This window comes from Manacus vitellinus, unplaced genomic scaffold, assembly GCF_001715985.3.
Source record: "Manacus vitellinus isolate BGI_N305 unplaced genomic scaffold, ASM171598v3 scaffold_16_pilon, whole genome shotgun sequence".
NCBI lineage: Eukaryota > Metazoa > Chordata > Aves > Passeriformes > Pipridae > Manacus > Manacus vitellinus.
Genome location: NW_021939189.1, coordinates 5854333 through 5878424, shown reverse-complemented (window position 1 = coordinate 5878424; position 24092 = coordinate 5854333). Strand labels below are relative to the sequence as shown.

Genomic DNA, 24092 nt, shown 5'->3' with positions numbered 1-24092 from the left:
GGCGCTGCTTGTTTCCAAGCAATGTTTCATTTCCATCTGGCCGTGTAAAACTAGCTGGGCACAAAACTTTCCAAAATTACCTGAATTTCCTGCCAGCAGAATACTTTTTTCTATTTCCCCTTTAAGCCTTGATCTGCGCTATTCCACTACGAGAAATATAGTGGTTTTCCACTTAAAATGAAAAATGTGTGTTCCATTTTAAAACGTCTTTACTCTTTGTCATAAATAACTCCAGTAATTCTATTTCTAGGAAGATTTTCAGATATTTATTCTTTACATGCATATAAAATAAATCTTTAATTTCCTTCTTCAGAGTAAAATTTAGTTTTTTAACCAAAACTTAAGATGGTCTAGGTTATATTTCACACTGTTCTTTGATTTTTCAGACTTTTAAGGCAGCTTGCTGGTAATTTTTATTTATTTATTTATGGAACAAGACTTGTTTCATATGCTATATTTCCAGTAAGTTTGCTCCTATAAAACAGTGTGTGGCTTGAAATTATATTGGGTCTTCTGGGTTTGTTGGGTTACTATTTCCTAATTACAAAGCAAATGTGTAGCAGTATGAGACGGTCAATGTGATCCATCTCTCGGTAGCTGCTAGAGGGCAGCAGTATCCATTTAAAAACACCATTAACAGTTTCTTGGGCTACTGAACCCTCTCCTACTGCTGTGTCCCAGCATCATTTTACTCACTGAAGCTTTCTCATGATTTAGGTGATGTCTGATCTGCCTGCACTCATTGCTTTTTAGTGTTAGTGGGAGAAAATAGAAGTGAAATAGATATTATGCAAAGGAATTCCAGGGAGCATCACTGTCGAAATGAATGTTGTTTCTCTAATGGGGAAACAGGCCTAGCTGATGGAATGATTTCTTTTTTTTTTTTTAGAGATCATCCTTTTTTTTTTTTCTACTCCTATCGGGTTTGCTTTAGGCTGAGAAGTAAATTATCCTGAGTTTTTATATATGTTTTGTTGTGCCTGAACCTTTTTGTCATTGCGTAATATTCGAATTAGCCTCAAAGCATCACACCTTGCCTTTCCAACGAGAGAAGTATTTTTTGGGGGTAAAATTCTCAACTGACTTCAAGGATGATCTGTTCCCCCATTGACATTGCTACAGTTGGTGTGATTGAGATGAGAGATGAGCAGGTTCAGACCTTATGTTCAGAAAAGCCTGGGTGCACGTGCTGAAAAGTTGTTGATTCAGTTGCCTTCACTAGGAAATGGCTGCTAAAAAGCCTTTTTTTTTTTTTTTAATTGATGTGGCTTCTTCAGAAAATTATCCATTTCTGTCACACTTCAAAGAAGATTATAAACAAAAATCCTTTTTTTAGACTGGTTCATCTCTAAAATCACTAGGCGCTTTTCAAAAGAAGTTATGTTTTTCTGCTTAGATTGTAGATTGTCTCTAATAAATAGCTTTTAATAGATCCAGACATCTTTCTGAGCTTGAATCCAGAAGGCTTCAGGCCTTGAATTCAAATGCAGTCAGTATTTTGCAGTCTGTGCTGTTCATCCCATCAGGAGAGACTCGTCCACCTGGGTTGTTTCTCATTCCCTGTCTGCTTTTTAACCTGTTCTGTTCACCTGGATGCAATGGGATGTCTTAAAGAAAACCAGAAACAGCCAGAACGATGCAGGGAGCTTCGTCAGCATCTTGGGAGTGGCTTGGGGGAAGCTCTGGGAGCCCCCAAAGGGGTCGTGGTGCCGTATCCACTCCCAGCATCTCTCTCCAGGCCATCCAGGTTCACCCCACCAAGCCCTCTGTGCTCCAGCTCCTGCTGTGGAGGTGACAGTCCAGCTGTTTGCTGGCACGGAGGTGTCATCCCGTCATTTGTATGATCCAGGAGCCGCGCTCCCGTGCCGACCCCGTTCCCCGCCTGCCTAGTTGAGATGTTACCCCTCTGACAGCCAGACAGGCGAGCGCCGCCGAGCCCCCGCCCCTCCACAATTATTTTCCCTCACAATTAACACCGGTACTAACTTGACACCTTTTCCTTGTTTGGCTTTTGTAAACCATCATCCCTTTCTCTATTAATTCCCGGCATTAATATTTTCTCTCGCCCGAGTGCTGCCGCTCACCCGTGAAACAGTTTGAACATTATGTGGCTGTCAAGATAGCGAGGGATTACCCAGCCTGCCTTGCTGGAGTAAGTGACACCACTGAGGCCCTGCTTTGAGATGTTTATTTTGAGAGTAAGCTGACAAGCATGAAGGCCTGATCCCAGAGTGGCAATCTTATTTAATTAAAGGCCTCTTTTTATTATAGCTTTCCGCCCATCTCTCACTGTTTTTTTTTTTTTTTAATATACAATATATATATTTTTAATATAAATATAGATTTATACAAATATATATTCCTTTCATATGCACATATATGTTTCTGTGTATAAATAGATGTAAATATGAGGGTAGAATTTATTAAAAAAAATATGAGAATGATTGCTAAAGCCTGGCTCACATGAGCAATGCTGGGCAGCCCTTCTCCCCCTTTTATTTTCCTTTACTGTATAACAACCTGGAAAGCTTTCAGAGCAATAATGCAATTGGGATGCTTACTTAGTTATAGCTTTCCTGCTTCTCAGCCTCGAAGAAGGGGCTTGGAGTTTTCTACTTGTGGGTATTGGACTGACTGTTTACTTTCTCTGTATCTCCTATTTTTCTCTCTCTTTTCAGGTTTTACCCTTGTTCATTGGTTTTCTCTGCCAAAAGCAGATGAGTTATGACCATAGACCACCTGCTTCCATCACCCTCTTAGTGCTTTCATTTCATCAGTTGCTTTCTCTGTCTTGGCCGGTTGCTATTTTGTGCACAGAATGGGTTGTGGAGACATTATTATAACTCTTATTTTTAATAATGCAGCTTTCTCCTGCTTACTCTGTAAATAAAAGTCAGGGGATTTTTTGCCCTTTTTTTTTTTTTAAATTTTTAAATGTTTCTGAAGGAGGTGCAAGAAGCTAACACCAAAGAGCTCAACGACGTTATTTCTTGATTCTGCATCCCCTGAGGGCTACTACCCACATTGTGGGGCTACAATTTATCTGTATTTTCCCATTCCTTGTGGAAATTGTGCTGTTTTTAAGATGTATGCTTTATGTAAGAGTATAATCATAGTTCTGAGAAGTTTTTAGGGAAAGGTCTAGCCCTAACCCATTGGAAACAATGAGAAGCTGCCCTCTGACTTCCCTGGCTTTGGACCAGGCCCTTATTATTATTCTGTCTTCAAGGAGAAGAAAAAGAAAATTCTCTTTAAGTTTGCAGCACTTTTTCACAAAAAAGGGGTTTATTTCAACAATTCTTATTTAGGAAAAGGATCAGCTGCAGATAGTATTTGAAAACCAACTGGTATTTTTCTTCTGTGAATGAAACACCCTTTAGGTGCAGAATGGGCAGGGTTCTACAACTCCTCTCTTTTGAAATTAAAGCAGAATCAAAACTGTTTACAATTCTTAAAAATAAGTTTGTACGTCCCACGAGCACAGTTCTTTTCAGTGCCATGTAATTCCAAATAGATGCTTATATATAATTATTTTTTCTTGAGTTGAAGTCTGTCTTCACATAACACTTATCAGAGCTTTATATATTTAAATATGGACTTTTCAAATTCTCACTGTTTATCACCAAATTACTGACAAGACTGAGTATTTCTCTTAGACTGGGTTATCCTGGACTGCCATGTGTTTGTCAGTCAGCATCTCAGTGGGAACCTGGGAGGACAGGTTGAGATTATTTCTGGCTGTGAAGTCTGGTGTAGGAATCAGTCTTTCCTACCAGGAGCCCTTGCTGCAGGCTGGGGGGCAGCCAGGACCATCACCTTATTCTTCCAATGAAACTGAACTGTTAAGAGGGAAGTTTAATATCATATTCAAAATACAAAGTATCACAGAAAAAATATTGGATATGACAGATGAGTGGCACCTAGGTTCAGTTAATTGTATGTGCTGCTACATCTCAATTTTATTTTTTCCCCTTATTTGCCACTTGTGATATATTTTTGCTAAGTCTGTATGAATAACTAAGTCAACCATCTAGTTAAATCCTCCCTGTACCTTGTTCCCCCTTTTGTCCCATGTCCTGCACGGTGCTTGGTGTTAGTGCAGATGCTGCCAGTTTAATAACAATAATAAAAAGTTGATTCCCTCTTCTGTTTTCCTTTGACAGCTGCAAGTCCTTCTATTGCTGTCGAGTGGCACGAGCCTCACGCTCTGTCCATGGACATCTGCTCCATAAAAATACGGGACATTATTACCGTGGCAAATTGTGCCACTTGGATTAAAAAATGTGTTACCTGAACACTGCCTGGTTTCACAGAGTCTGTTCTGTGTGTGGTTTTTATCCTGAGCTGATGAATAATGTCGGTGTTTTTTCACTGAGACTTCAAATTTGTTTTTAAGTAAATTGGCAAGTGACACCCAGTGATGAAATCCTGACGGGTATTTTAGCTATTGTTACTGGTTTCCTTGGAGCTCCTATCCCAGTTACGATGCTTTTGAGTTTTGGTCCTTTTATATATTCATAGTCACAGGATCACATTTTCTCTCTTCCACTGTGCCGTTAGTTGGCCTGTAAATAGTCCTTCATCACTGCTGCTGTTTGCTCTTTTCCCAAATTAAAATGTTAACTAAGTTACTAAAGAATAATTAATGTTCTTTACGAATAAAACAGCAGAGATTAGGCAAACTATGAAGATTTTTTTGTTGCCTGCTTTCACACAACTTTCTGGTTCATCTATAGATTTCCTGTATGAATGAACAATTTTTATATAGGTAATTAAGTATATGCATGTATATATAAAATAAATAATGACCATTTATTATTATTTACTATTTTATGAAAATATAATTTAATATTGTGGGGTTACATGGAGGTTTGCTAACCTATTTTTTTATTATCACAGGTACAAGTGACCCGTATGTGAAGTTTAAACTGAATGGGAAAACTCTCTACAAAAGTAAGGTTGTCTACAAGAACCTCAACCCAGTTTGGGATGAAACTGTTGTGCTGCCTGTACAGACTCTTGATCAAAAACTGTGGATCGAGGTAAGTATTGGTTTTAGATTTTTAAAAGATGGGTCAATATTTTTTTAAGCAATCATTTTCAACTTCAGAAACATTGATTTTTATTCGCTGTAGCAGCATAACATAAAACACAATCCAGTTTAAGAGTTTCAGCAATTTCAAATTAAAACGCACATATGTCTTTTCCAGATTTTACTTGCATGTTTTGCTTTTCGTCTGCAAAAACCTAAGTTGAAACAAAACTCCTTGACTGGATCTCTTTAAAGCTGTGGAGCTGAATTCTTCTCCCTCTTCCCGTGCTTGTGCAAACTCAGGAAAACCAAGAGTGGTTTCAGGAGCACGTTTTAAGAGTGTAATTTGGCTGGGTTGCACAGAATTATTACCTGGGATGCAGCCGTGACAAGTAGCAAAGCCTTTTCTCATTATGAGTAACGTTATAGTTACCAGAACCGCAAGCTACCAGTTGTGAGCACTAATTGCTAAAACGTCTGTAACCAGAAGTACCTGATTTCTGTGCAGTGTTTCATTAGGCTGTCGCACGGAGCATAAAGGAACAGGCACGATCCATAGCAGCACACATGTCTCTGTTTACATAATATTAAGAAGATACTTTCAAAATGCTAGTTAAATATTTAGTTAAAAATACAAATTAAAGCAGGGAGATGGAAAATGATCCCTGAATTATATCTAAGCTTTGATCTTTCAAATACAAAATTGAACTGAAAGGGCTTAAAATATCTGTTCTTTCATCGCCTGGGATAAAACTGGCTTATGATGTGAAAATTGGAAATATTTGTCTTATTTTGCTACCAGGTGTACGATCGAGATTTAACCTCTTCAGACTTCATGGGTTCGGCATTTGTAGCGCTCACTGAACTTGAACTCAATAGGTAATGTGTTTATTTAATTAAAGGTTATTAATGCAGCTTAATTGATTAACAGAGGGAAATAATGAAATGCTTTTGTTCTGCCTTGGAATTTGTCTATTCATGCAAACTTTTTTTTTCAGCTAGAAGTATGGGGAGCACATTTTAAGGGAAATCACTTGAGATAAATCTTTTACACACGTGTTTTCATCCGGCGTTACGTACCAGATTCAAATCCAACCTGGATGGCGCCCAGTTCTAGGGCTAACAATTTCTGTATGTGGCATTGTTTAGGGAGAGCTACACTAGAATAATTTATGGAGGTGGAAGAAGAAAGAGGGGGAGAAGGTTGAGACCTGTTCTTATCCCCACGTAGCACAGGGTGCCTTTCCCTGCACACCACTGGGCTGGGGAGCGGTTTTCCTGGCCGCTGCCAGCGCCCCGTTTCCAGCCTCCCCCCGCAGCCATCCATCCCTGCGGCAGCTGCATCTGGCCCTGATTTAGTGCCGAGGCAAGCCCTGTGCCTTTTGTCTGCTGCTGCTGCTGCTTGGTCTCAATGTGGAGCTGGAAGCCAGGAATTCAAGTTGTAGTTCTCTCTTTTATACTCCCTTGCTGTGCGACGACTTTTTTGGAGAAGATGAGTTCTCCCTGCACGGGTGTGTTGTAGGTCCTATGGCTGTTGTATCCGAATTTCTAGAAACATTAATGAGTTTATCCATGAGATAGTGCCACCAGGTAAATACCAGCATTCCTGTTTTTAGCAAGGGAACAGAGTCAGGGAGGGAGATTAAATGCAGGCAGAATAAATATCTCTGGAGTCAAAACCAACCACTAATATTAGAAAATTCACTTGGATGAGTTTCCCTGATACTCTTTCTGTAAAGTGAAGGTAGTAGTAGCTTAATTTGGTGTGTATCTACATATGGAGAGTTATGAGTAGTAAGCAGTGCTATAGAAACACTGCGCTGTGTTATTAAAAGAGGGGTGTATTTTGTAAGAACTCAGAAGGAACCCTCCAGATTTCCCATTTTAACATTTAAACTCAATATTGGGAATTTCAGACAAGAAGCTGAAATTTGCACAGCTCAACCTGACCTTTAATAATCAACTCGAGTTAACTGCAGTCAATAAATGCACGCTTTTTTTTTCTTTTTCTTTTTTTGCTTATAGAACTACTGAACAGATTTTAAAACTGGAAGATCCCAACAGTTTAGAAGATGACATGGGAGTGATTGTATTAGACTTGAGTCTAGCAGTCAAGCAAGGAGACTTCAAGAGAAATGTAAGTGGCTTAGGAAATCAAATTTATAGCTGGAATTTGTAGGGGAGAGAAAAGAAGACCTGGCATAATCTGATTTACTGGGAAATGCCACCTTTATTTTCATCCTCTGAGACTCAATATTGAAATCGAGGTAGATCATAACTTTAAAAAAAGCCCCATATTTATCTGGGTTAAAGTTGTGTAGACATTTGTAGCTGGATGCTTCTGTCTCAGTGCTGTGACATGCACTGTGACAGTGCTCTCCGTGTGCTGCAGTGTGTCCACCACTGCAATGGGCAGGTTGAAGAAAAGTTACTATATTTCTTTTTTTTTTTTTTTTTAACAACAGTGAAAAAATTTATCCACATGAAACCTAAAAGCTGAGCTTTGATGTTGAGACTTAAACTGCCCCAGTCCTGCAGAGGAGGACACTGCTTGTAAAAACCCTGAGTTCAGTTGAACTTGGCTCCTTATGCTAAAACATGGTGCATTTGGTGATGCAAGAAACCCATAACTGAAGCTGATAGGTTTTAAATTTGAGATCCTACATGTTTGGGTTTTTTTGCTTTTGTTTTATCTTTTAAGACTCCTGCTAGTGTTTTATACAGAGTGTGAAGCATACAGATGTTTGTGAACTAATCCTGCTCCTGGCGAGCAAGGGGTGGGGAAAAGCCAAGATCAGGCATTTACCTGAACTGTCTTAAAAAACAGAGCTGATTTTAAATATATATGTAATACATATGTTAAGAGAAAATACTCCTACAAGTTTGCTGCATAGTCTAATATGAAAGTTACTGTTTACAGCACATTATTGAATTATAGATATGGAACTCCAGCCTGAATGGGATTATTTATAGAGATGTAAATGTTTCAATGGGTTTGAAAGCAAAATCAGAAAAAGCTAGTGTGGGATATCTGCTATTCATTATTTATTTATTTATTCATTATTTATTTTTCAAATAGTTGCTTTCTTGAGAATTGTAAATTCTTAATTAATAATAAGATAATAATAGAGTTATTTAAACATCACTGTGTGATAATTTAAAGGCTTAATGACAATATTTTAAACACTGTTGTATTTATATATCTGTATTATGAGGTGGCTTTGATCTGGAATGTGAATTGCCCTCTAACTTCTACAAGAGAGCATTGCTGGCACATGGCACTGGGTTGCAGGAAGGGGTGAAGCAAAGACATAAAGTTACTATAGCAAAAAAAAAAAATGTAGCCAGAAGAACCTAAGGAATTCCTCTGTGATTTTTAGGAATACCTGGGCTAAATTGGACTTAACCATAGAAACAAAAAATATATTGGTTTAAACAGCAGCTTTTGGTACTCTTGGGTGCTTCGTTAACATTCAGAGTGCAGACGATAGATGAGCTGATGCACATTGTAATTTTTTTTTAAGGACAATGTTTTAAGCCCTCGTATTTCAAATGCAGATTTCTCAGCCATTTCCAGTGGAATCAGAAAAGTCAAATGGCTCTATCCATATTAGCACTTAACAAGAAGATGACTTTTTTTCCTTTTTAAATTAACTTACTGTAGAACCAGATGGCACCAAAAGTATAAGCCATGTTTCTTACTAATGGCTCTGGGTCCCTCCACTTTTTATTCTCAATTACTTTTTTTTTAATTTCCTCTTTATTTTGGTGCAGTGCAGGTATTGTGTGTTTGTTGATTGTTATGTTCCATGAGGGAGGGAAGGTAGATGGAAATGCAGTTGTAGATCCAGTCCCCTGTTTTGTAATAAGCTTTTCTAACTCATTTGACAAGCTGCTGTTTTAATTATTTTACTAAACACTTTCCCCATTTTACTCCTTCTCTGTTTCCTTTCCCTGGATTCTCTTTGATACAATAATGGGGACTCATGAACAGAGATGGTCAAGTCGGAAGAAGCGAACTTCATCCAAGGTAATCCATATTTTTTTCACTTAAAATAAAAGTCCCCTCTCAAAATCTGTGCCCTCCTCTGAAACAAAGAGGGTAAACAAAGGAAAACTGAAGTATAGGTGCAACCTGTCATAATGTGAGGGCTGTGATACCCTTTTGCTTTTTTGATTTTCTTTTCATTTTGATGACAAATTGCATCTGTTTTCTAATTGTTGGTGCTATGGTAATGTTTAGAGAATAAGATCCCATTCAGCAAAGAGCTGTAGAAAGAGAAAAAAATCTGTCTGTACTAAGGAAATGGGTGTAAATTCAACCAAAAACAATGAGCTGTGGAGGATTTGAGTAGTTAAGGACACCCAAAACGTGGCCGGTGGTTGGTACTGGATTTGAGTGTGGGTCTCCCGGATCCCAGTTTATCTTTTGGGTTGCCTCTCGTCACAGGAGGAATTTTGTTAGGCAGTATTTCTTCTAGTTGCCTCTGTGGGTTTTGAAATTCCTTTTGTTCTTGGGATGGAGACGGAGCAGGGAGTTTTCATTACCTCCATTGTAACAGGATTTCCAAGGTTTCCCACGTATCTACATAACTTGCTTCCCTCGGTCTCCTGTAGTATCTCTGCAGGCTTCCATTACTTTTATATTCCTTTATCATTTTTACATTAGATTTTGACTTGTTCAGGAAACAGACTGTGGCTTTTTGTTTGTTCTGTAAAGCTTTAATTTGCTATTGAGTAAATAATGATATAGAAACTGCAAGCCTCAGTATCCAGCTTGAGAGCTGTACAGTCTCACTTCCTGAAAAGCAGAATTTGGCTCTTATGAGAACACATGCATCTTGATATTTTTCCTGTATAACTATCGGTTTGTGCCTAAATAAATTGAATAATTAACCTCCTCTTGTTTTATTCATTACAACTGTGGTGTGCTGTGTAGAGAAGCCAACCATTTCAGGTATTGTGCCAGCAAGAATATTTTTGTCAATAGAAGTAGTGCAAAGTACAGCCCTTGGAGCCCTGATTCCAGGGATATTGCAGTGCTTGGAGCAGAGAGTTGCCAGAGCTCCCTGAATGCCATGTGATAGAAAGTGATGGAATAATTGAAGAACTCAGCACTTAGTTTTTAACTGGAACTCTGGAAATTACTGTGCCCTCATTCAGTCAGTGTCACTTGGTCTCCCTGTTTCTCACACAGCTGTCTTTGGACGCTGGTTGGCTTTGGGACCTGGGGAAGGGAGTCAGGTTTTTAAACTCTGGTCTTTTTTCTCCAGAATAGCCAAATTCTGTCTTGATTGCTGTCACTCGAAGTTTTTTTCTTCCTTGGTCATACGCAATATCTCATTGCATTTTGAATAATTTTTTTTTTTACATACGTGTTTTTGAATCTTTAGCTGTCAGTCTTCAGCTCTCAAGACTCTGGCTTGTCCCTTAACATCTTTGAAAATAAAATTAAGGAATGCTGAGGCGTGGTTCTGATTTGGGAGACATGAAAGTACTGTTTAAAAGGAAAAAAGCTTCAACTCTGTGCTCTGTTCTGTTCCAGTCACTAGAGGGTAGGAGAGCTTCAGCTCTTCCCAGGGAAGACACAGTTCATGCTCCAGTGTGATCTCTTAAGAAAACCTCTGTGACCATCCAAAGGCAGTAAAAAATATTTCCCAGCATGCACAGGAAAAATCTGACAAAGCAGTATTTCCTAGTTTATTGATTCTGCTACTGCACTAAAACACTAGTACTGTACATCAATAACCATCTTTAGTTAGGAAACTCTGGTCTGTGGAAGCAGTACTAGCAGTTTGTGGCAGAACATAAAGGCTAGGAAGAAAAATTGTGTGCATGGGGAATATAGGTGTCTAGGGAAAGCACAAGAGGTTATGGAAGAATAGCCAGAGAGTATGATGGGGTAGAAAACAATGTTGCTGGACGAGATAAAGATACAGGAATAAGGGAGGCCGGGGAAATGGAGAGAGCTCTGTAATGGATACACAAACTTGTCTCTTTTTTGGCTCCTGAGCTGACTCTGGTTGGGTGTTGCAGGAGAAAAACACAGTATACTTTCCATTTGAGCAGCTGAACTGAGACAGATCTAAATTTTATCTCTGCAAGTTTAGGCAAATGAAAGTTTTCTGTTTGAAATAGTTTTCATGGGATTTGGTTTTTTTTTTTGTGTGCTGAACTACAGCTGACCTGAATTGTAATATTTAGATTTTCTCCTTCTATAAATACAGGGAAAATGACTTATTTTAGGGATGGACAAATGAATATAACTTTCACAGCTGTTTTTTAATCTGTATTGCCTATATGAAAGAAATCTGATTATCCTCTAATTTGTCTATTTTATGTTATTTTAGTGCAGATTTAGCACATCAGTGTCCTAAATGAGTCTTTTCACATTAATCACAGGATTCTTGCTGACTTCCCAAATTCACCCCAAATGTTGATGGCATCAATACCTGTTGCAACTCCATGTCAGACTGGCAAAGAGGTTCATGTGGGCTCTTGTGGATATTGTGTACTCTTCATCTGTGTGTCCTCTGAGCTCCCTTGCTGTTTTAAGAAAAAGCTGCATTTCAGACAACAACAAAAACAGTTGTACAAGTAGTACAAGATGGCAGTACAAGATGTCCAGTCCAGCTCCAGTAGCCTCACGGTCTGCATATGTAATATGCAGGAAAGATTTTGGCAACTGAATATTGTCTTTTAAATCACTTTGGAGCAAGAACTGTTGAACTGGATGATTTAACTATCTGTTGATTACACAGTGTATATTTTTCACTTCTGCTAGAAGGGAATCATTGCATATTTGGGAGGACTCCCAAGACATGGGCATGACATCCAGATCCTTCATTTTTCATGGGAGCCAAGAACAGCACTGTCTTCTGTGGGAGCTTATCCCAAGAGCGCAACTTTCTTCTTTTCCTCATGAAGGGTGGCATTGAAAAGGAAAGAGGATACTATTAGGCAGTATTCATATATTCACTCATATCTATGTATTGGCAAGCTCTCCCCTCTTTTCTGTTTTCCTTTCTGGGGCTCAGAGGGAGTTAGTTGATCTCTCTGCTGGAGCCCAACATGCTGATGCTCAGTAGCCTTGTTTGTCCCGGGTGGCTTGAGTCTCACCCTGAGTGCCCAGCACGCTATTTCCAGCATTTGTACAGCTGAATAACCTTAAAGTGTTGAACATCCGTGAAGCAAATAAGCAGGTTTGCTTGGGGTGGATTGACCTGCAACAGTCCAGTCCTGAAACAAAAGCGACAGAATTGCCACCTTGATAGCCTAAGCTGATTGAATAAATTGGCTGAAAGGCTGACCGGACCCAAGTGCTCCTGAGCATCTCATCGCAGGGGAAAATCCCTCGCTCTCCTCTTTTTTTTTTTTTTTTTTTTTGGTGTGGGCTGTTAGGTTTCATTTTTGTCTGCCTCATTGTGTTTGGCTTTCTCCCACAATACCCTGTGGGCAGCCAAGCCCTCCAAGCGCTTCGTGGAGCGGAGGGACTCGGTTGCCACAGGGTCACGCGTCGTGGCGGCAATCTCGTGTTGGTTCACTTGCCTTTCTCGCTGCCCTCTCCTCTTTCCCAAGGGGAGATTGCCTCTGCAAAATGGTTTCTCTGCCTAATGAGGAGAGGTCCAAAGAGTCCTCCTATTTGTGTGTTGTTGTTTTCTCAAATGGCAAATTACGTGGCCCAGTTTTGACGTTGACCTCTTCACAGGGATTGCAGCAGGCTTTCTGTTGTCCTGTCTCATCCTTTTAAATGAAAGATGGGAGAGATGGGCTCACTTCACACTTGGCCACCTCGCCGTGTCATTTAAATGTACAATTTTTCTGCATCTCTTTATTGCTTCAAAAACAAGTTTGAACTTGGGGCATGTATGTGTGTGTCAGGAAAAGAGACAGATTTGAAAGCAGCCCTGATGTACCAGAGGGGATTTGCTGGGTGCCTGTGGAGGGAGATTATATACAAATGGAGTTATCAGGGAGATTGGAACTCCTAAAGGATTTTGTGAAGCTGGGTCAATGAGCCAGTTCTTTCCCCTCCAAAGCTCTGTCATTCTTGTTCATCTCCTGTATTTGGCTCTGTGAAGGCAGAATATGGCCCATCTGCTCATTCTTGTCCAGCTTTCTTTTTTAAACCAGAAAGTAATAAAAAATGGAAAGTTGATGTGAGAAACTCTTAAATTCCATTTAAGATGGTAATGTGAGCACTGATTTTTAATTTTTCTATTCAGAGATGTGGGATGTTTTCTGGGAAAATGCTCTTTCTAAGCAGTAGGGAGAAGAGCAATCTTCTGGTCCTCATGTGGCAGGGTCCTGCTTTATGACCAGGCCATACTTTTGCCTCAGAGAAGATTATTCATTACTTACCTGATGTTGCACAGTCCCTAAATCTGCAACAAACGTGGGCTCTTAGACTTCAAAAGATCTAGTTTGTTTTTAAGAATAAAGATCTCTGGATATTTTTGTTCTTACTGGGGTTTTTTTGGTTGTTTGTTTGTTTTCTGGCTGGCTTTTTTGAGGGATGCTTTTAGTTCCAGTTGTTATTCATTTTACAGCAGTGAACTGCTCATAAAGGTGACCTTTATGGTATTAGTGGTTATTTGCACATAGAGGCCAGCCCAAATCAGAGCACTATCTAGAGACAACCCCTCAAATTCTGGTCTCAAGGCTACCTTGATTTTAGAAGTGATGAGGGGAAGGAATAAGCAAGCTTGTCCAATGTTTTGTGCTTGGGATATGTGCCAACTTCCATCATAAAGCATGTGTTTACTGATTTCAAGCCCTATAGACTGATCCTAGCTTCAGCCAACTTTTCTGCACCTCTGTAATGCACCTTTACTTTGGTCTGGGATGTAGCCAGAGTGTGAGCAGGCTGAGTGCAGAGAGCTTACAGGAAAAAAGAGCAGGAGAGGCCTGAAGGACCTGGCACCCAGTCTGGGAGCACAGCTGGAAAGGGCTTGGGATCAGCAGCAGGAGGAACTGAAGCACCCAAGTGCGGAGGCGTCCGTAGCCTGGGAGGTAACAGGGAAAGGGAAGAGCTGAATAGATAAAACAGTTCAAAATTGCTTCTGATTAAGCAGTTATGTCCTTATTTTCTGGCCAGTATAGACAGGGGCTTTGACTTTTCTGGTCTCATTGTGAAGGCAGGTTAGGGTAGTGGGGGCTGGAGGGAGGGAGGGAGGGAGGGAGAGTGTTTGGGGTGTTTTTTTCAGTGCTTGTTTTGCACCTGAGTAACTTTGTTGGACTAATCACTGCACTCCTCTGTGCTCTGCTCTGCAATAGTTTTGCCAGCTCAGAGGGAGGCTATGAAGTATAATCAATTAACTCTGTGTAAATCAGTTTGAAATGAGTAGGTGTGGGGTATCAGAGAGGAGGTAAGACTTCTAAAATAAATAATGTAATATCATTTTCTTGTCACCTGGGAGAAATTTTCCATAGTGCAGACTTCCCTAGGCAGCACTAAAGTTGACTCATTGATGACCCAGGTCTGTGGGTCTACCACACATCTGAGTTTCCCCAGACCTGCTTCCTTCCAGAAACTGTGAGTGGAATCTGAGACACTGCCTGTTTCACTGGGATTTCCATCAGGGTGGTCAGAGGAACAGCCTGCCAAGTACCTGGGGAGGCTGGAGAGGTGGCCACAGAGCCTGCACAGAGGGGCTCTTTGGTGCATGTGTAGGTGCTACGAGGCACAGGAAATGTGCCAGACCTGCTGAGCAGACTCTGTGGGAGCAACCTGGGCATGTCCAGGAAATCCAGAGCATTCCTAATGTGATGTGTCTCGCAAGGGTGTAAGGCAAGCAGCCCCCAGGTGCTATGCTGTTCTCTCTTTGGAGAGAAATTTGTGCCAGTGGCAGGGCTGGCGTGGGGGGAGGTGGGAAGCAGACTGCAGTCCTGGAGCCTGTGTTGAGGTGCTGCAGGTCAGCACTGTGCCCTAAACCAGTTGCAAACATCTTGGCTTCACTATCCATTGGAATGCTCTCAAGTGATGCTAGATCTCCTCCAGGCCCTGTTAGCAGGAGACCAACACACCCCTGTTCTGAGCACAGAGAGCTTTACAGCTGCACAGCCATCTGAGAAAGGAGTGCACAAGGATGTTTGCTTGGGGCCACCTGTTTTGGAAGGTCAAGGTTGGTGCACTGTAATGTGTTCCAGTAATACTGAGTGCAGGTGCTGATTTTTCCTGTGACCGTGTGGAATCCAGGGTGGTTTGAGTACCTCCCAACAGTCCTTTGAACTGTCAAGCCACTGGCTACAAGGCTGGGGTTATGTGTGTTGCAGAACTGGGGTAGGAAGATCCCCAGTGCTGAGTGACTCCCTAAAATACTGGCCTGGATAAGAAAAAAGAAAGGAATCCAAGTTTGATTTGAAAACTGAGTGATAACAACTATCTTTTGTGTTCAGCCTGGATGCTTTGAAGAGAGATGGATGCTTTGTTTTTAAAAGAAATTGTAATGTGGATAATAAACTTTGTCTTTTTTTTTTTTTTTGTGAACTAACATCAAATATCTCTTCCTCCTCTGAGGAAGGAGCGGCAGGGAGGGAAAATCCTTGCTCCTAAAGCAGCAAGTACATCACATCAAACATGACTATGTTAAATACTAAAATGTTCAAAGTACAAGCGAGATAGATAAAGGCTTTGATGGGAAGTGGATATTTCCCAGGGACATTACAAGCAATAATCCAGATGTTATGGTGTAATGCAATGAGTGTCCATGGATAGATGGGGAGCTCAAGCCAAGCAGCGCCTGCTGTAGGCCTTAGCCCTCCACTCCCATGCTGTTACGCCATATGGAAGCAATCTCCAGGCCCCCTTAATAGCCAGCTTTGGATTCCATTTTCACAGGGCTCATAGAGCTAAGTGGAGCTGTTTTATGGACAAGTTAGATAGAAGCCTTTCCAAGATAAACATCCAATTCGAAATTAGGACATACCAAGCTGCAAAATTATTTTAGGGCATATTTCATGGAAGCACTGCCATTTTTCTAAGGCGATTGCCAGACTGTAGAGTGCCCTTTGATCCCTTGTGGACGTTACTCCCTTTTTTATAAAAAGGATTTTGAAATAGTTGCAGTGTTTAGGGAGGAATATATCTGCTGGGACTTTGAAGTATGTCCATGGGAACAGTCATGCTTTAGCTCTTTGGCCCAAAAGATGAACTTTAAAAAAAAAAAAGAGAGAAAAGAAATTACATTGCAGCTGGATTTATGAATCAAAATCTCGTTTTCTTTTTAAAGGTAGGAATTTTTACCCATTGCGCCAGGAAAGCCAAACGGGGTGTTTAAATAGAAGTATATTAATATGCTTGTGGGATTCAGAGTTTGGTATTTTAACCAGTAAAAAGTGAGTAAAAAATTTGTGAGTTCACCACCTATGATTTAAGAATTTTGTTGCCGGGTAATTGATCCATAAAAAGTAATCTTCAGACATCAGGTGCTTTTGCAATAGTTTTATTTAGCAACAACATTTCTTACTTGCTTTTAAAGCTAACACGTCCTGTTTTAAAGTGACTTGTGAAATCTTCTCCTCCGTCTTGCTCCCACCTGTATCTGACATGACTGAAGCTCCAAAGTGTGGCGAGTTAAAAGTTGCTTCACGAGAATAAAATATGGCAGGATTTTTACTGCGAGAAGAAAAGTATAGCCTTGAGTTTTAATGTTTCCAGCTCACTCCCCCCAAATAAAGGCCTATTTAATCATCCTCTGTCCAATAAAATATTGCCAGTTAGCAAACTGTTAGTGCAGCCGTGCTCTGTAAGATGAAGCTGCGAAGGTAACAAATGTGGCTACCAGGTAACCATAACTCCAGATAAAGAGCCTGGTGGTGTCAGTGTTTTTTCAGCAGGCATCAGTATTTTTGATTCGTGGGCTCAGTTTCTGGAAGCAGGAGCAGCAAAGGCAGCAGGCAAAGAGCTAACGCAGACGGCGGGCGGTTGAGTGATGGAGGAGGTGGAAGATGCGTGTTCAGCCTTTCACCTGGCCATAGGCTTTATGATCATGGGTTGTCTCCCCTGAAAGGACAGACCTGCGTTTTATGGATGTAGCTAGAGACATTTTTAGAGTTTACTTTAGTTTCTCCCCTGTTCCATCTCCCCATCACTCTCCTGTGTCTTTCCCTGAGCCAAGGTAACAGATTGCTCTCAACGCTCAAGGTCTGCTCTTGCCAGAGCTCAGCCAGGTTAGCTGAAGTCGACTTCCGTGGTGGTTTAAGGTAACCCTGCTGATTTTACTGTGGTGCTGAGCCCTATCCCTTTGCAAGGCCAGCCGGAGTACAGTCAGAAAATCCGTAGCATCCTACTGCCCTGTCTACTTACTCTTAGGGAAGCATGGTACCTCTCTTACTCCTGGTGATTTTATATCACATTTAACTTGAGCATAAAAATATGTTTGGGTCTGTAAACATTTTCTGTTGCTGACTTGCTTTTCAGTCGAGTTTCATGCGGAGCATGCGACTCTCCGAGTCTTTGCGCAAGAACCAGTTGTGGAACGGGCTGGTCACCATCACACTCTTGGAGGGGAAGAACATGCCTGGAGGGGGCTTGGCAGAGATTTTTATTCTCCTCAAACTGGGAGATCAAAGATACAAGAGCAAGGTAAGTATTAAGGATTTTCTTAAGTTTGCTGAAGCCAGTAAGGCACTTGGTGTTTTAGTGGTGTTGCTACCTCAGATGGAACTATTCTTGATACCCTTTTATATAAGTGAGATCAAAACCAGGAGAACAGATCAGAAACATTAGTGTTTTACTAATATGCTTTACATGCTGATAGAGAAAGAGGAAGTTAGGAATATTGTGTGTATCTATGTTTTGTGCTTTTAACATACTCATCATGGTGATGGATGTTTGACCTCAATATGAAATGAAGCTACACACACCACACATGTGTTTTGTTCTTTGCCAGTACAGAAGTTGGGTTTACAATGTTAGATCTGCTGGAAAAGCAGACATGAAATGGTTCCCAGCGCAGGGGAATTATTTTTTTTTCTTTTTTTAAAGCACCCTTCTTGAAAAATGTGTTACATATAGTGGGAGCCCCTCACCCCAAACAGACAGAATACTCCATGGTCTTGGTTTTAATTTTTATTATTCTAGGCTGTGTGAGCTTGTATCCAGTGCTGTTTAATGGGAATCTAAAAAATGAATGAGGTTCTCAAAGATATACATTTCACCTCCAGTGTCTAATAATGAGAGAGGCTGTAATTAAAATAATATTCTGTTGAGAAAGCAAGAGCTCTGCATGTCATGAACTGGAAGTGCAGAGGAGGAGGAAACAAACCTCCTCCTGTACAAAACGTACAGAGCAAGTTCACAGAACATAATGTTCGGATGTAGGCGCATCTGAAACCTGCACTCTGTCCCCCACATCAGACCTCAGACCAAGGTCAATGTTTTTTATTTGGAAAAGTAGTTTTGAAAAATAACAAATGAATTAGTTAGTTTAGAATAAATGCATGTTATTCCTGTTACGATCCCTTTTTGTGTTACTCTGTAATGGGCCATAGCCCATGTTGTGAATCTGCAAGGATGGGCTGTTTGCAGTCACAGAAAATTAAGATATTGAAAATGGGGAGTTAAGTACAGTGTTGCCTGTAGTGAGTTAATTACTTAAAATTTCCGTCTGAGGTCCAGCAAAAGTTGGGGGCCGGTTCCTTTACAGCCTAAGACTTCAAATTTGCAGTGCTTCATGTTCTTTCCTGGAGTTTATTTAAATTAAAAAGTACGATCTCTCGTGGTTCAGAAAAGCAGACAAGGTGGGAGAAATCTCAGTCATCGTCCAACTAATCCTATCTCCTGGTGACCATACTGATGTTGACAGTGGGCAGTGTAGTGTGACACGAGCTGCAAGTGATTTAAGTCCCAATCCAGTTAATACTTGGAGTAACCTGAACACATGAGCAGTCTCGCTGAACTCAGAGGCACAATTTACAGATATCAAATTAACTGGATATTAAAAATTCCAAATCTACTCCTTCTTTGCCTGTATCTTACACAAAAGGATAAAAAATACTGGGTTAGGTTCCTTAATTCATTCAAACCTGTTTCCAGGTGATTTTCCTCAAAAGGGTTATTCTTGATTTCTTCTGGTGTGTGATGCTGGATGATGTCCACAGTCCATGGGAAGTGGAGCTGGTGGGTCCATCCTGCATTTCAGAATTTCTCCAGCCATTCATTCACATCACAATTGCATATTTCTTATTGAGAGAGAGGAAAGAAAGTATTTAGGAAGATGAGACTCTCTGTGATGGGCTGGGGACCTTTGGTTGGAAAGACCTTAGTAACTGATGTTCTAACATCCAGCCTTGTTCTGTAGAAGAATTGCTATGTGCTTTACTGTGGAAATAAGTACTGTTTAAGAAAAGTAAATATTATAACTGCATGTTTTCTAGACACTGTGTAAGAGTGCAAATCCTCAGTGGAGGGAACAGTTTGATTTTCACTACTTCTCTGACAGGAAGGATATGTTGGACATTGAGGTCTGGAGAAAGGATAACAAAAAGCACGAGGAGCTTTTGGGAACGTAAGTTGGGTTTGGCTTAGATTTTTTTCGGGTGGGGTGGGGTAAGTATGAAAAATAATGTGATTTTTTTTTTTTTAACTGGTCAATTTATTTTTATTCCCAGCATCATAATGTATTTTTTTCTCCTTTTTGCGGTCATGTCCAGATTGTGTTTACATTATGTTTATTAAAATCTGTTAATGGGTAGTTGATTAGCCACAGCCTGAATGCAGAGACACTGAAGCTGCCTCTAAAACTCAAAATACTGTGGGAGCTCAGTGGCAGCTGTTTCTGGAGAGCCAGTGGCATCAAGGAGGCAGGATTTGTCTGTATTTGTATGGTGATATTACTCCAGATCCTGATGGTGACAGCCCAAGGATCTTTGTGCTCCTTTTGAGACACTGGTATCCCTTTTTTCTGTTTGCACTTTGATGTTGTGTTCTTGTAGTTCTTATAAACTAATGTTTACATATGGGTCTTGCTACCTGGGTTTGCTTTATTTGGGTAATCTCCCCCCCATTACCACAGAGGACTGATCTCTGTGGGTTTGGGGCTCCACACTCCTGCACGAGCTTATTTGGTTTAAAGCATCGTTTTTGGGGGGCAGCCTCAATGGTGATTTATCCATCCCCTGACTGCTACCAGATCTTGTCCCACTGCATTATTCCAGTACTTGTAGGGAGCCTATGAGAAAGATGGAGAGACTATTTATGGGAACATGTAGTGACAGGAAAAGGAGGAGTGGGTTCAAATTGACAGAGAGTAGGTTTAGATTAGATATTAGGAACAAATTTTTCTCTGTGACAGTTGTAAGGCACTGGAACAGGTTGCTCAGGGAAGCTGTGGGTGCCCCATCCCTGGAAGTGTCCAAGGCCAGGTTGGACAGGGCTTGGATCAACCTGGGAAGGTGTCCCTGCCCATGGTACTGTGTTGGAATGGGATGATCTTTAAGGCTCCTTCCAACCCAGACCATTCTGTGATTCTGTGATATCTTCAAATTCTCAAATACTGGTCTTATGCCACATTGGCAGATGAAACTTTTTGTGAGATAGCAGTCAACCTTTAATTTTGTAAAAGGAATAGAATACATTTTCTACTCTTACATCAGAACTTGATGATTCTTATGAGTCACTTCCAACTTGAGATCTTCTAGATTCTATAATCCCATTCCACTCTATCTCAGTTTACACAGTGCTGTTTTCCTACTAGTAACTCTACCTTCTTCCTTCTTTTGGCTTGCAGCATTGTCATGTTCCCCAAACTCCATCTGCACTCCATGCAGCAACATCAAGAACCATTTAGCTTCTGGAGCCCCTCTTGGGTCTGCCCATGCTTATCTGCTTGCAGGATCATTGCCACAACCTCTAAATTTCTTGGGGGCTGGGATCCTGCCTGCAGTTCTTTGCTGTTCTCACCTGGCCAGGGTTTCACAACTTGCTGACTAAATAACAGTAACAATAACTCATAAGAACATTCTCTTACTTTAAGCATGCAAATAGTTTGAAACTATTCACTGAGAAGAACAATGCCCTTTGGCTCTACAAATGTTTGTGGTTTTGCAGAGCAGGAAATGCTTTCTGGCTGACTGCTGTTGCTCATCACATGGAGAAGTGGCTGAAGATGAATCTGTTCCTTCCATTCTCACAGTTACTTCCATTACTTCTGATATTCTGTTTAGAGTTAAGAAATAAAGCAGTGGTTGCAGCTTGCCTCAGGTCAGTCTCCCTTATGCCAGAGAAATTCTTCTTTATGTTTTTCCCCTCTTTTTTATTTTTTTTCTACTGGTTTCTGGCAGGTGATGTTTAGTGTGGCAAAAACTGTCAGCAAAATGCTTATTCTGTTCGGTATTGGTGAAGTCTGTGTGGCAGATTTACCTTAAAGTAAAGGTAAATCTTCCAGGGTAAATCCCTGGAAGTGTTCAAGACCAGGTTGGATGGGGCCCTGAGCAATCTGGTCTAGAAGAAGGTGCCCCAGCCTGTGGCAGGGGGTTGGAACAAGATGATCTTTAAGATCCTTTCCAACCCAAACAATTCTATGATTCTATGTTGAAAGTTATTTTTGATGTCTGTGTGAAGAGAAAAATTTTGCTTTTCTTGTCTAGAGCATAGTAAATTTGCTGTAGCATCAAAACAGGAAAGAAAATATACTAGTTTTTTAAAAGCAATTGCAAGAATAGGTAAACACCAAATGCATAATAACAAGTCTTTTTTTGACTGTGTAGAAACTTTTGTCACCCAATAAATAATATTTTATGAAGGGTTCAAATACCATCTAATCTGGAAAAGGATTCTATTGGAAAAGCAGCATTATGAGGTGCCATGTTTATTGTCTCCATGATTTCCAAGTTGAGTTTTGAGATTTCTGGATTTCACAACATCATTGTAAGAAAGATTCTTTAGTAAAATATTTGTGGGTTATATTCAGTCATAGCACATGCCAGTACAGCCAACTACCCTCAAAAAATTTGCATGGTTTTAAGTAAAAGGCAAAATTTTCTGGATCTGAATTAATAATTTTGTGGTCAATTTGTGAATAGAGTTAGAATTCGTTATACTCCCCTCCAGCCTGTTCAGCCCAGAACTGTGTTGGTTAGACCTTTAAATATATGTATGTTTTTATTATTCAAATGAAGTTGGAGATGCTCAAAGTGGAGTCAAATCTGTTAATCCAGGCTGCAGAACTTTTGTGGCTTAAAGACTCCTATGAATTCCTTTAAACCCAGGATTTCATATAGGATGGATGCCTTACAACCCTGGAACAGGTCTCTTTTCCCAGGCATAATTTGGTTTCAAGGTAAAAATATTATTCCTGAAATAGGACCTGAAGTGTCTGTGGAGACTATGGAACATGTAGAATAAGGAATGCCTTGCACCTCTGGTGCTAAACACTAACACCTGGGATGTTTGTCTGCTGCTGAATTAGTGAGGAAACATTTCATGCCACTCTTCTATCACAAAACAAACCCTCACTGTCAGTGCACATCACAAGCTAAATTATTACATTCGACCTACCTGCAGTCTCCTTAGATTTTCAGCTGGGTCCAATTGCTCTTCCTTGCTTAAAATCCTGCAGCCTTGAGTGGTTCATCTGCAGGGTCTGACACTGAGGAGTGGCTGCATTTTGGTGCTGGATGAAATAATCCCTTTATTTAGTCTGCACAGGACTGTTAGTAACGTTTATTAAGTGCTTTTTGTGTCCTTTGGGATAAGAGGCATGCTATAAACAGGAGACGATGTTAATGTATATTAATAAACAAAGGTGTTAACGTGTGCAGAATTTGTCCGGGCAGAGTTAAATTGTTTATGCCAGGGTTTTAGAGAGTGTTTCTGCAGTAAGGGATATGTTTTAAAAAAAGAGATGCTGCGGAATGTTGAAGGGTTTTCCTTCACATATTTACCTCAAGAAGAGATTTTACAAAAAGTGCTAGACTTAAGACCATGAGCTCTGAAACTGGAGTGCATCCAATATCTTTTTGATGAATGCCTCCAGGAAACTGTCTTTGCAACAAGAAACAAGCCTTATTTAAAGGCCTTGATGTTGGGATGGAGCAGTGAAATCTACTATGACTGTATCCAAACCTTTAATTTAAATTTCACCAGGTTATAGGATGAATCAGACAACAAAAATTTATCTGTAGAATGAGTCAGAATAAGACCTTATTAATTGTCTCCCTGACACCTGTGGCATTTGAAATTCCTCTTCAAATATTAATCATAGATGCATCTTGCTGGACCCTGTGGTAATGATTCTGACCTCTTTTGTGAAGGATTTTCAAGAATTGTGCAGGGGCTAGTAAGAGGCTAAGCTCAGCACCTTTTAGTGAAATTTTAACATTTGATTCCCAAATGTACTGTGTAGTGTTCTCAAATAATATTTCTCTGCAAAATGAATAAAAAAGGGGGGGAAAGTAGCTACAGATGAGGGCTGTAAGTCAAAAGAATAGCTTTAAATGAAAACTAAAGCTGTGGTGTAATCCTCTACAGGACTAGGGGTTAATGTAGAGGTGCAGACCTCAATATTGATCAAGAGGAGGAAGGAAAGCATTTAATTAATCGTGGTTAAAAAAAAAAAAAGGTGCTACATTTGTGTGCACAATGCACTCAACTTACATAATTGCATCCCCTACAGATCTTACATACAACCACGTGTGTGAAAAATTATACCTGAATTTAATATGTAATGTAGCAAAAGATGACCACAAGCAGAGCTATTCTGTTCTGAAATAGGAGTACTGTGTTGAGAATTTAACTTGGGAGATCATTTGCATCACGTAAAATACAAATAATCTGAGAGTTTTGCCCTTTGCATTCAGATCAGACAACCTTTAAGCAAAAAGTAGATTACCTCCATTAGTTTTATTCTGTGCCCATCGTGATAGTCTCTTACCACTTTCCTCTGAAATAATTATCTGTAATAAGGTCTTGCAGATAGAAAGCTGAGAAAGAAGGAAAGGAATAGTTTCTGTTTCGGGAGGATGAGGGAAGTAGTTTGGAAATCATTAGACTCGTTTTAATAGTGTAGAGGCATTTGTGTGGAAACTGCTGAATTTATAGAGTAAATTGAGTGTCTAA

The 24092-nt window shown here is 40.2% G+C and overlaps 1 protein-coding gene across 2 annotated transcripts in view; it reads left to right on the top strand.

Annotated features, from left to right (window-relative positions):
• Positions 1–24092, top strand: part of MCTP2 (multiple C2 and transmembrane domain containing 2) — a 101633-nt gene that overhangs the window by 13674 nt on the left and 63867 nt on the right. Inside the window, exons 4-9 of one of the 2 annotated variants that reach the window (XM_018069540.1) lie at positions 4900–5042; positions 5835–5911; positions 7058–7169; positions 9027–9062; positions 17454–17618; positions 19412–19542. In XM_018069540.1, the coding sequence (XP_017925029.1) occupies positions 4900–5042; positions 5835–5911; positions 7058–7169; positions 9027–9062; positions 17454–17618; positions 19412–19542 (664 nt within the window). Of the gene's footprint in view, positions 1–4899; positions 5043–5834; positions 5912–7057; positions 7170–9026; positions 9063–17453; positions 17619–19411; positions 19543–24092 lie in introns of those variants that run through there. The other variant, XM_018069541.1, reaches the window with a different exon arrangement.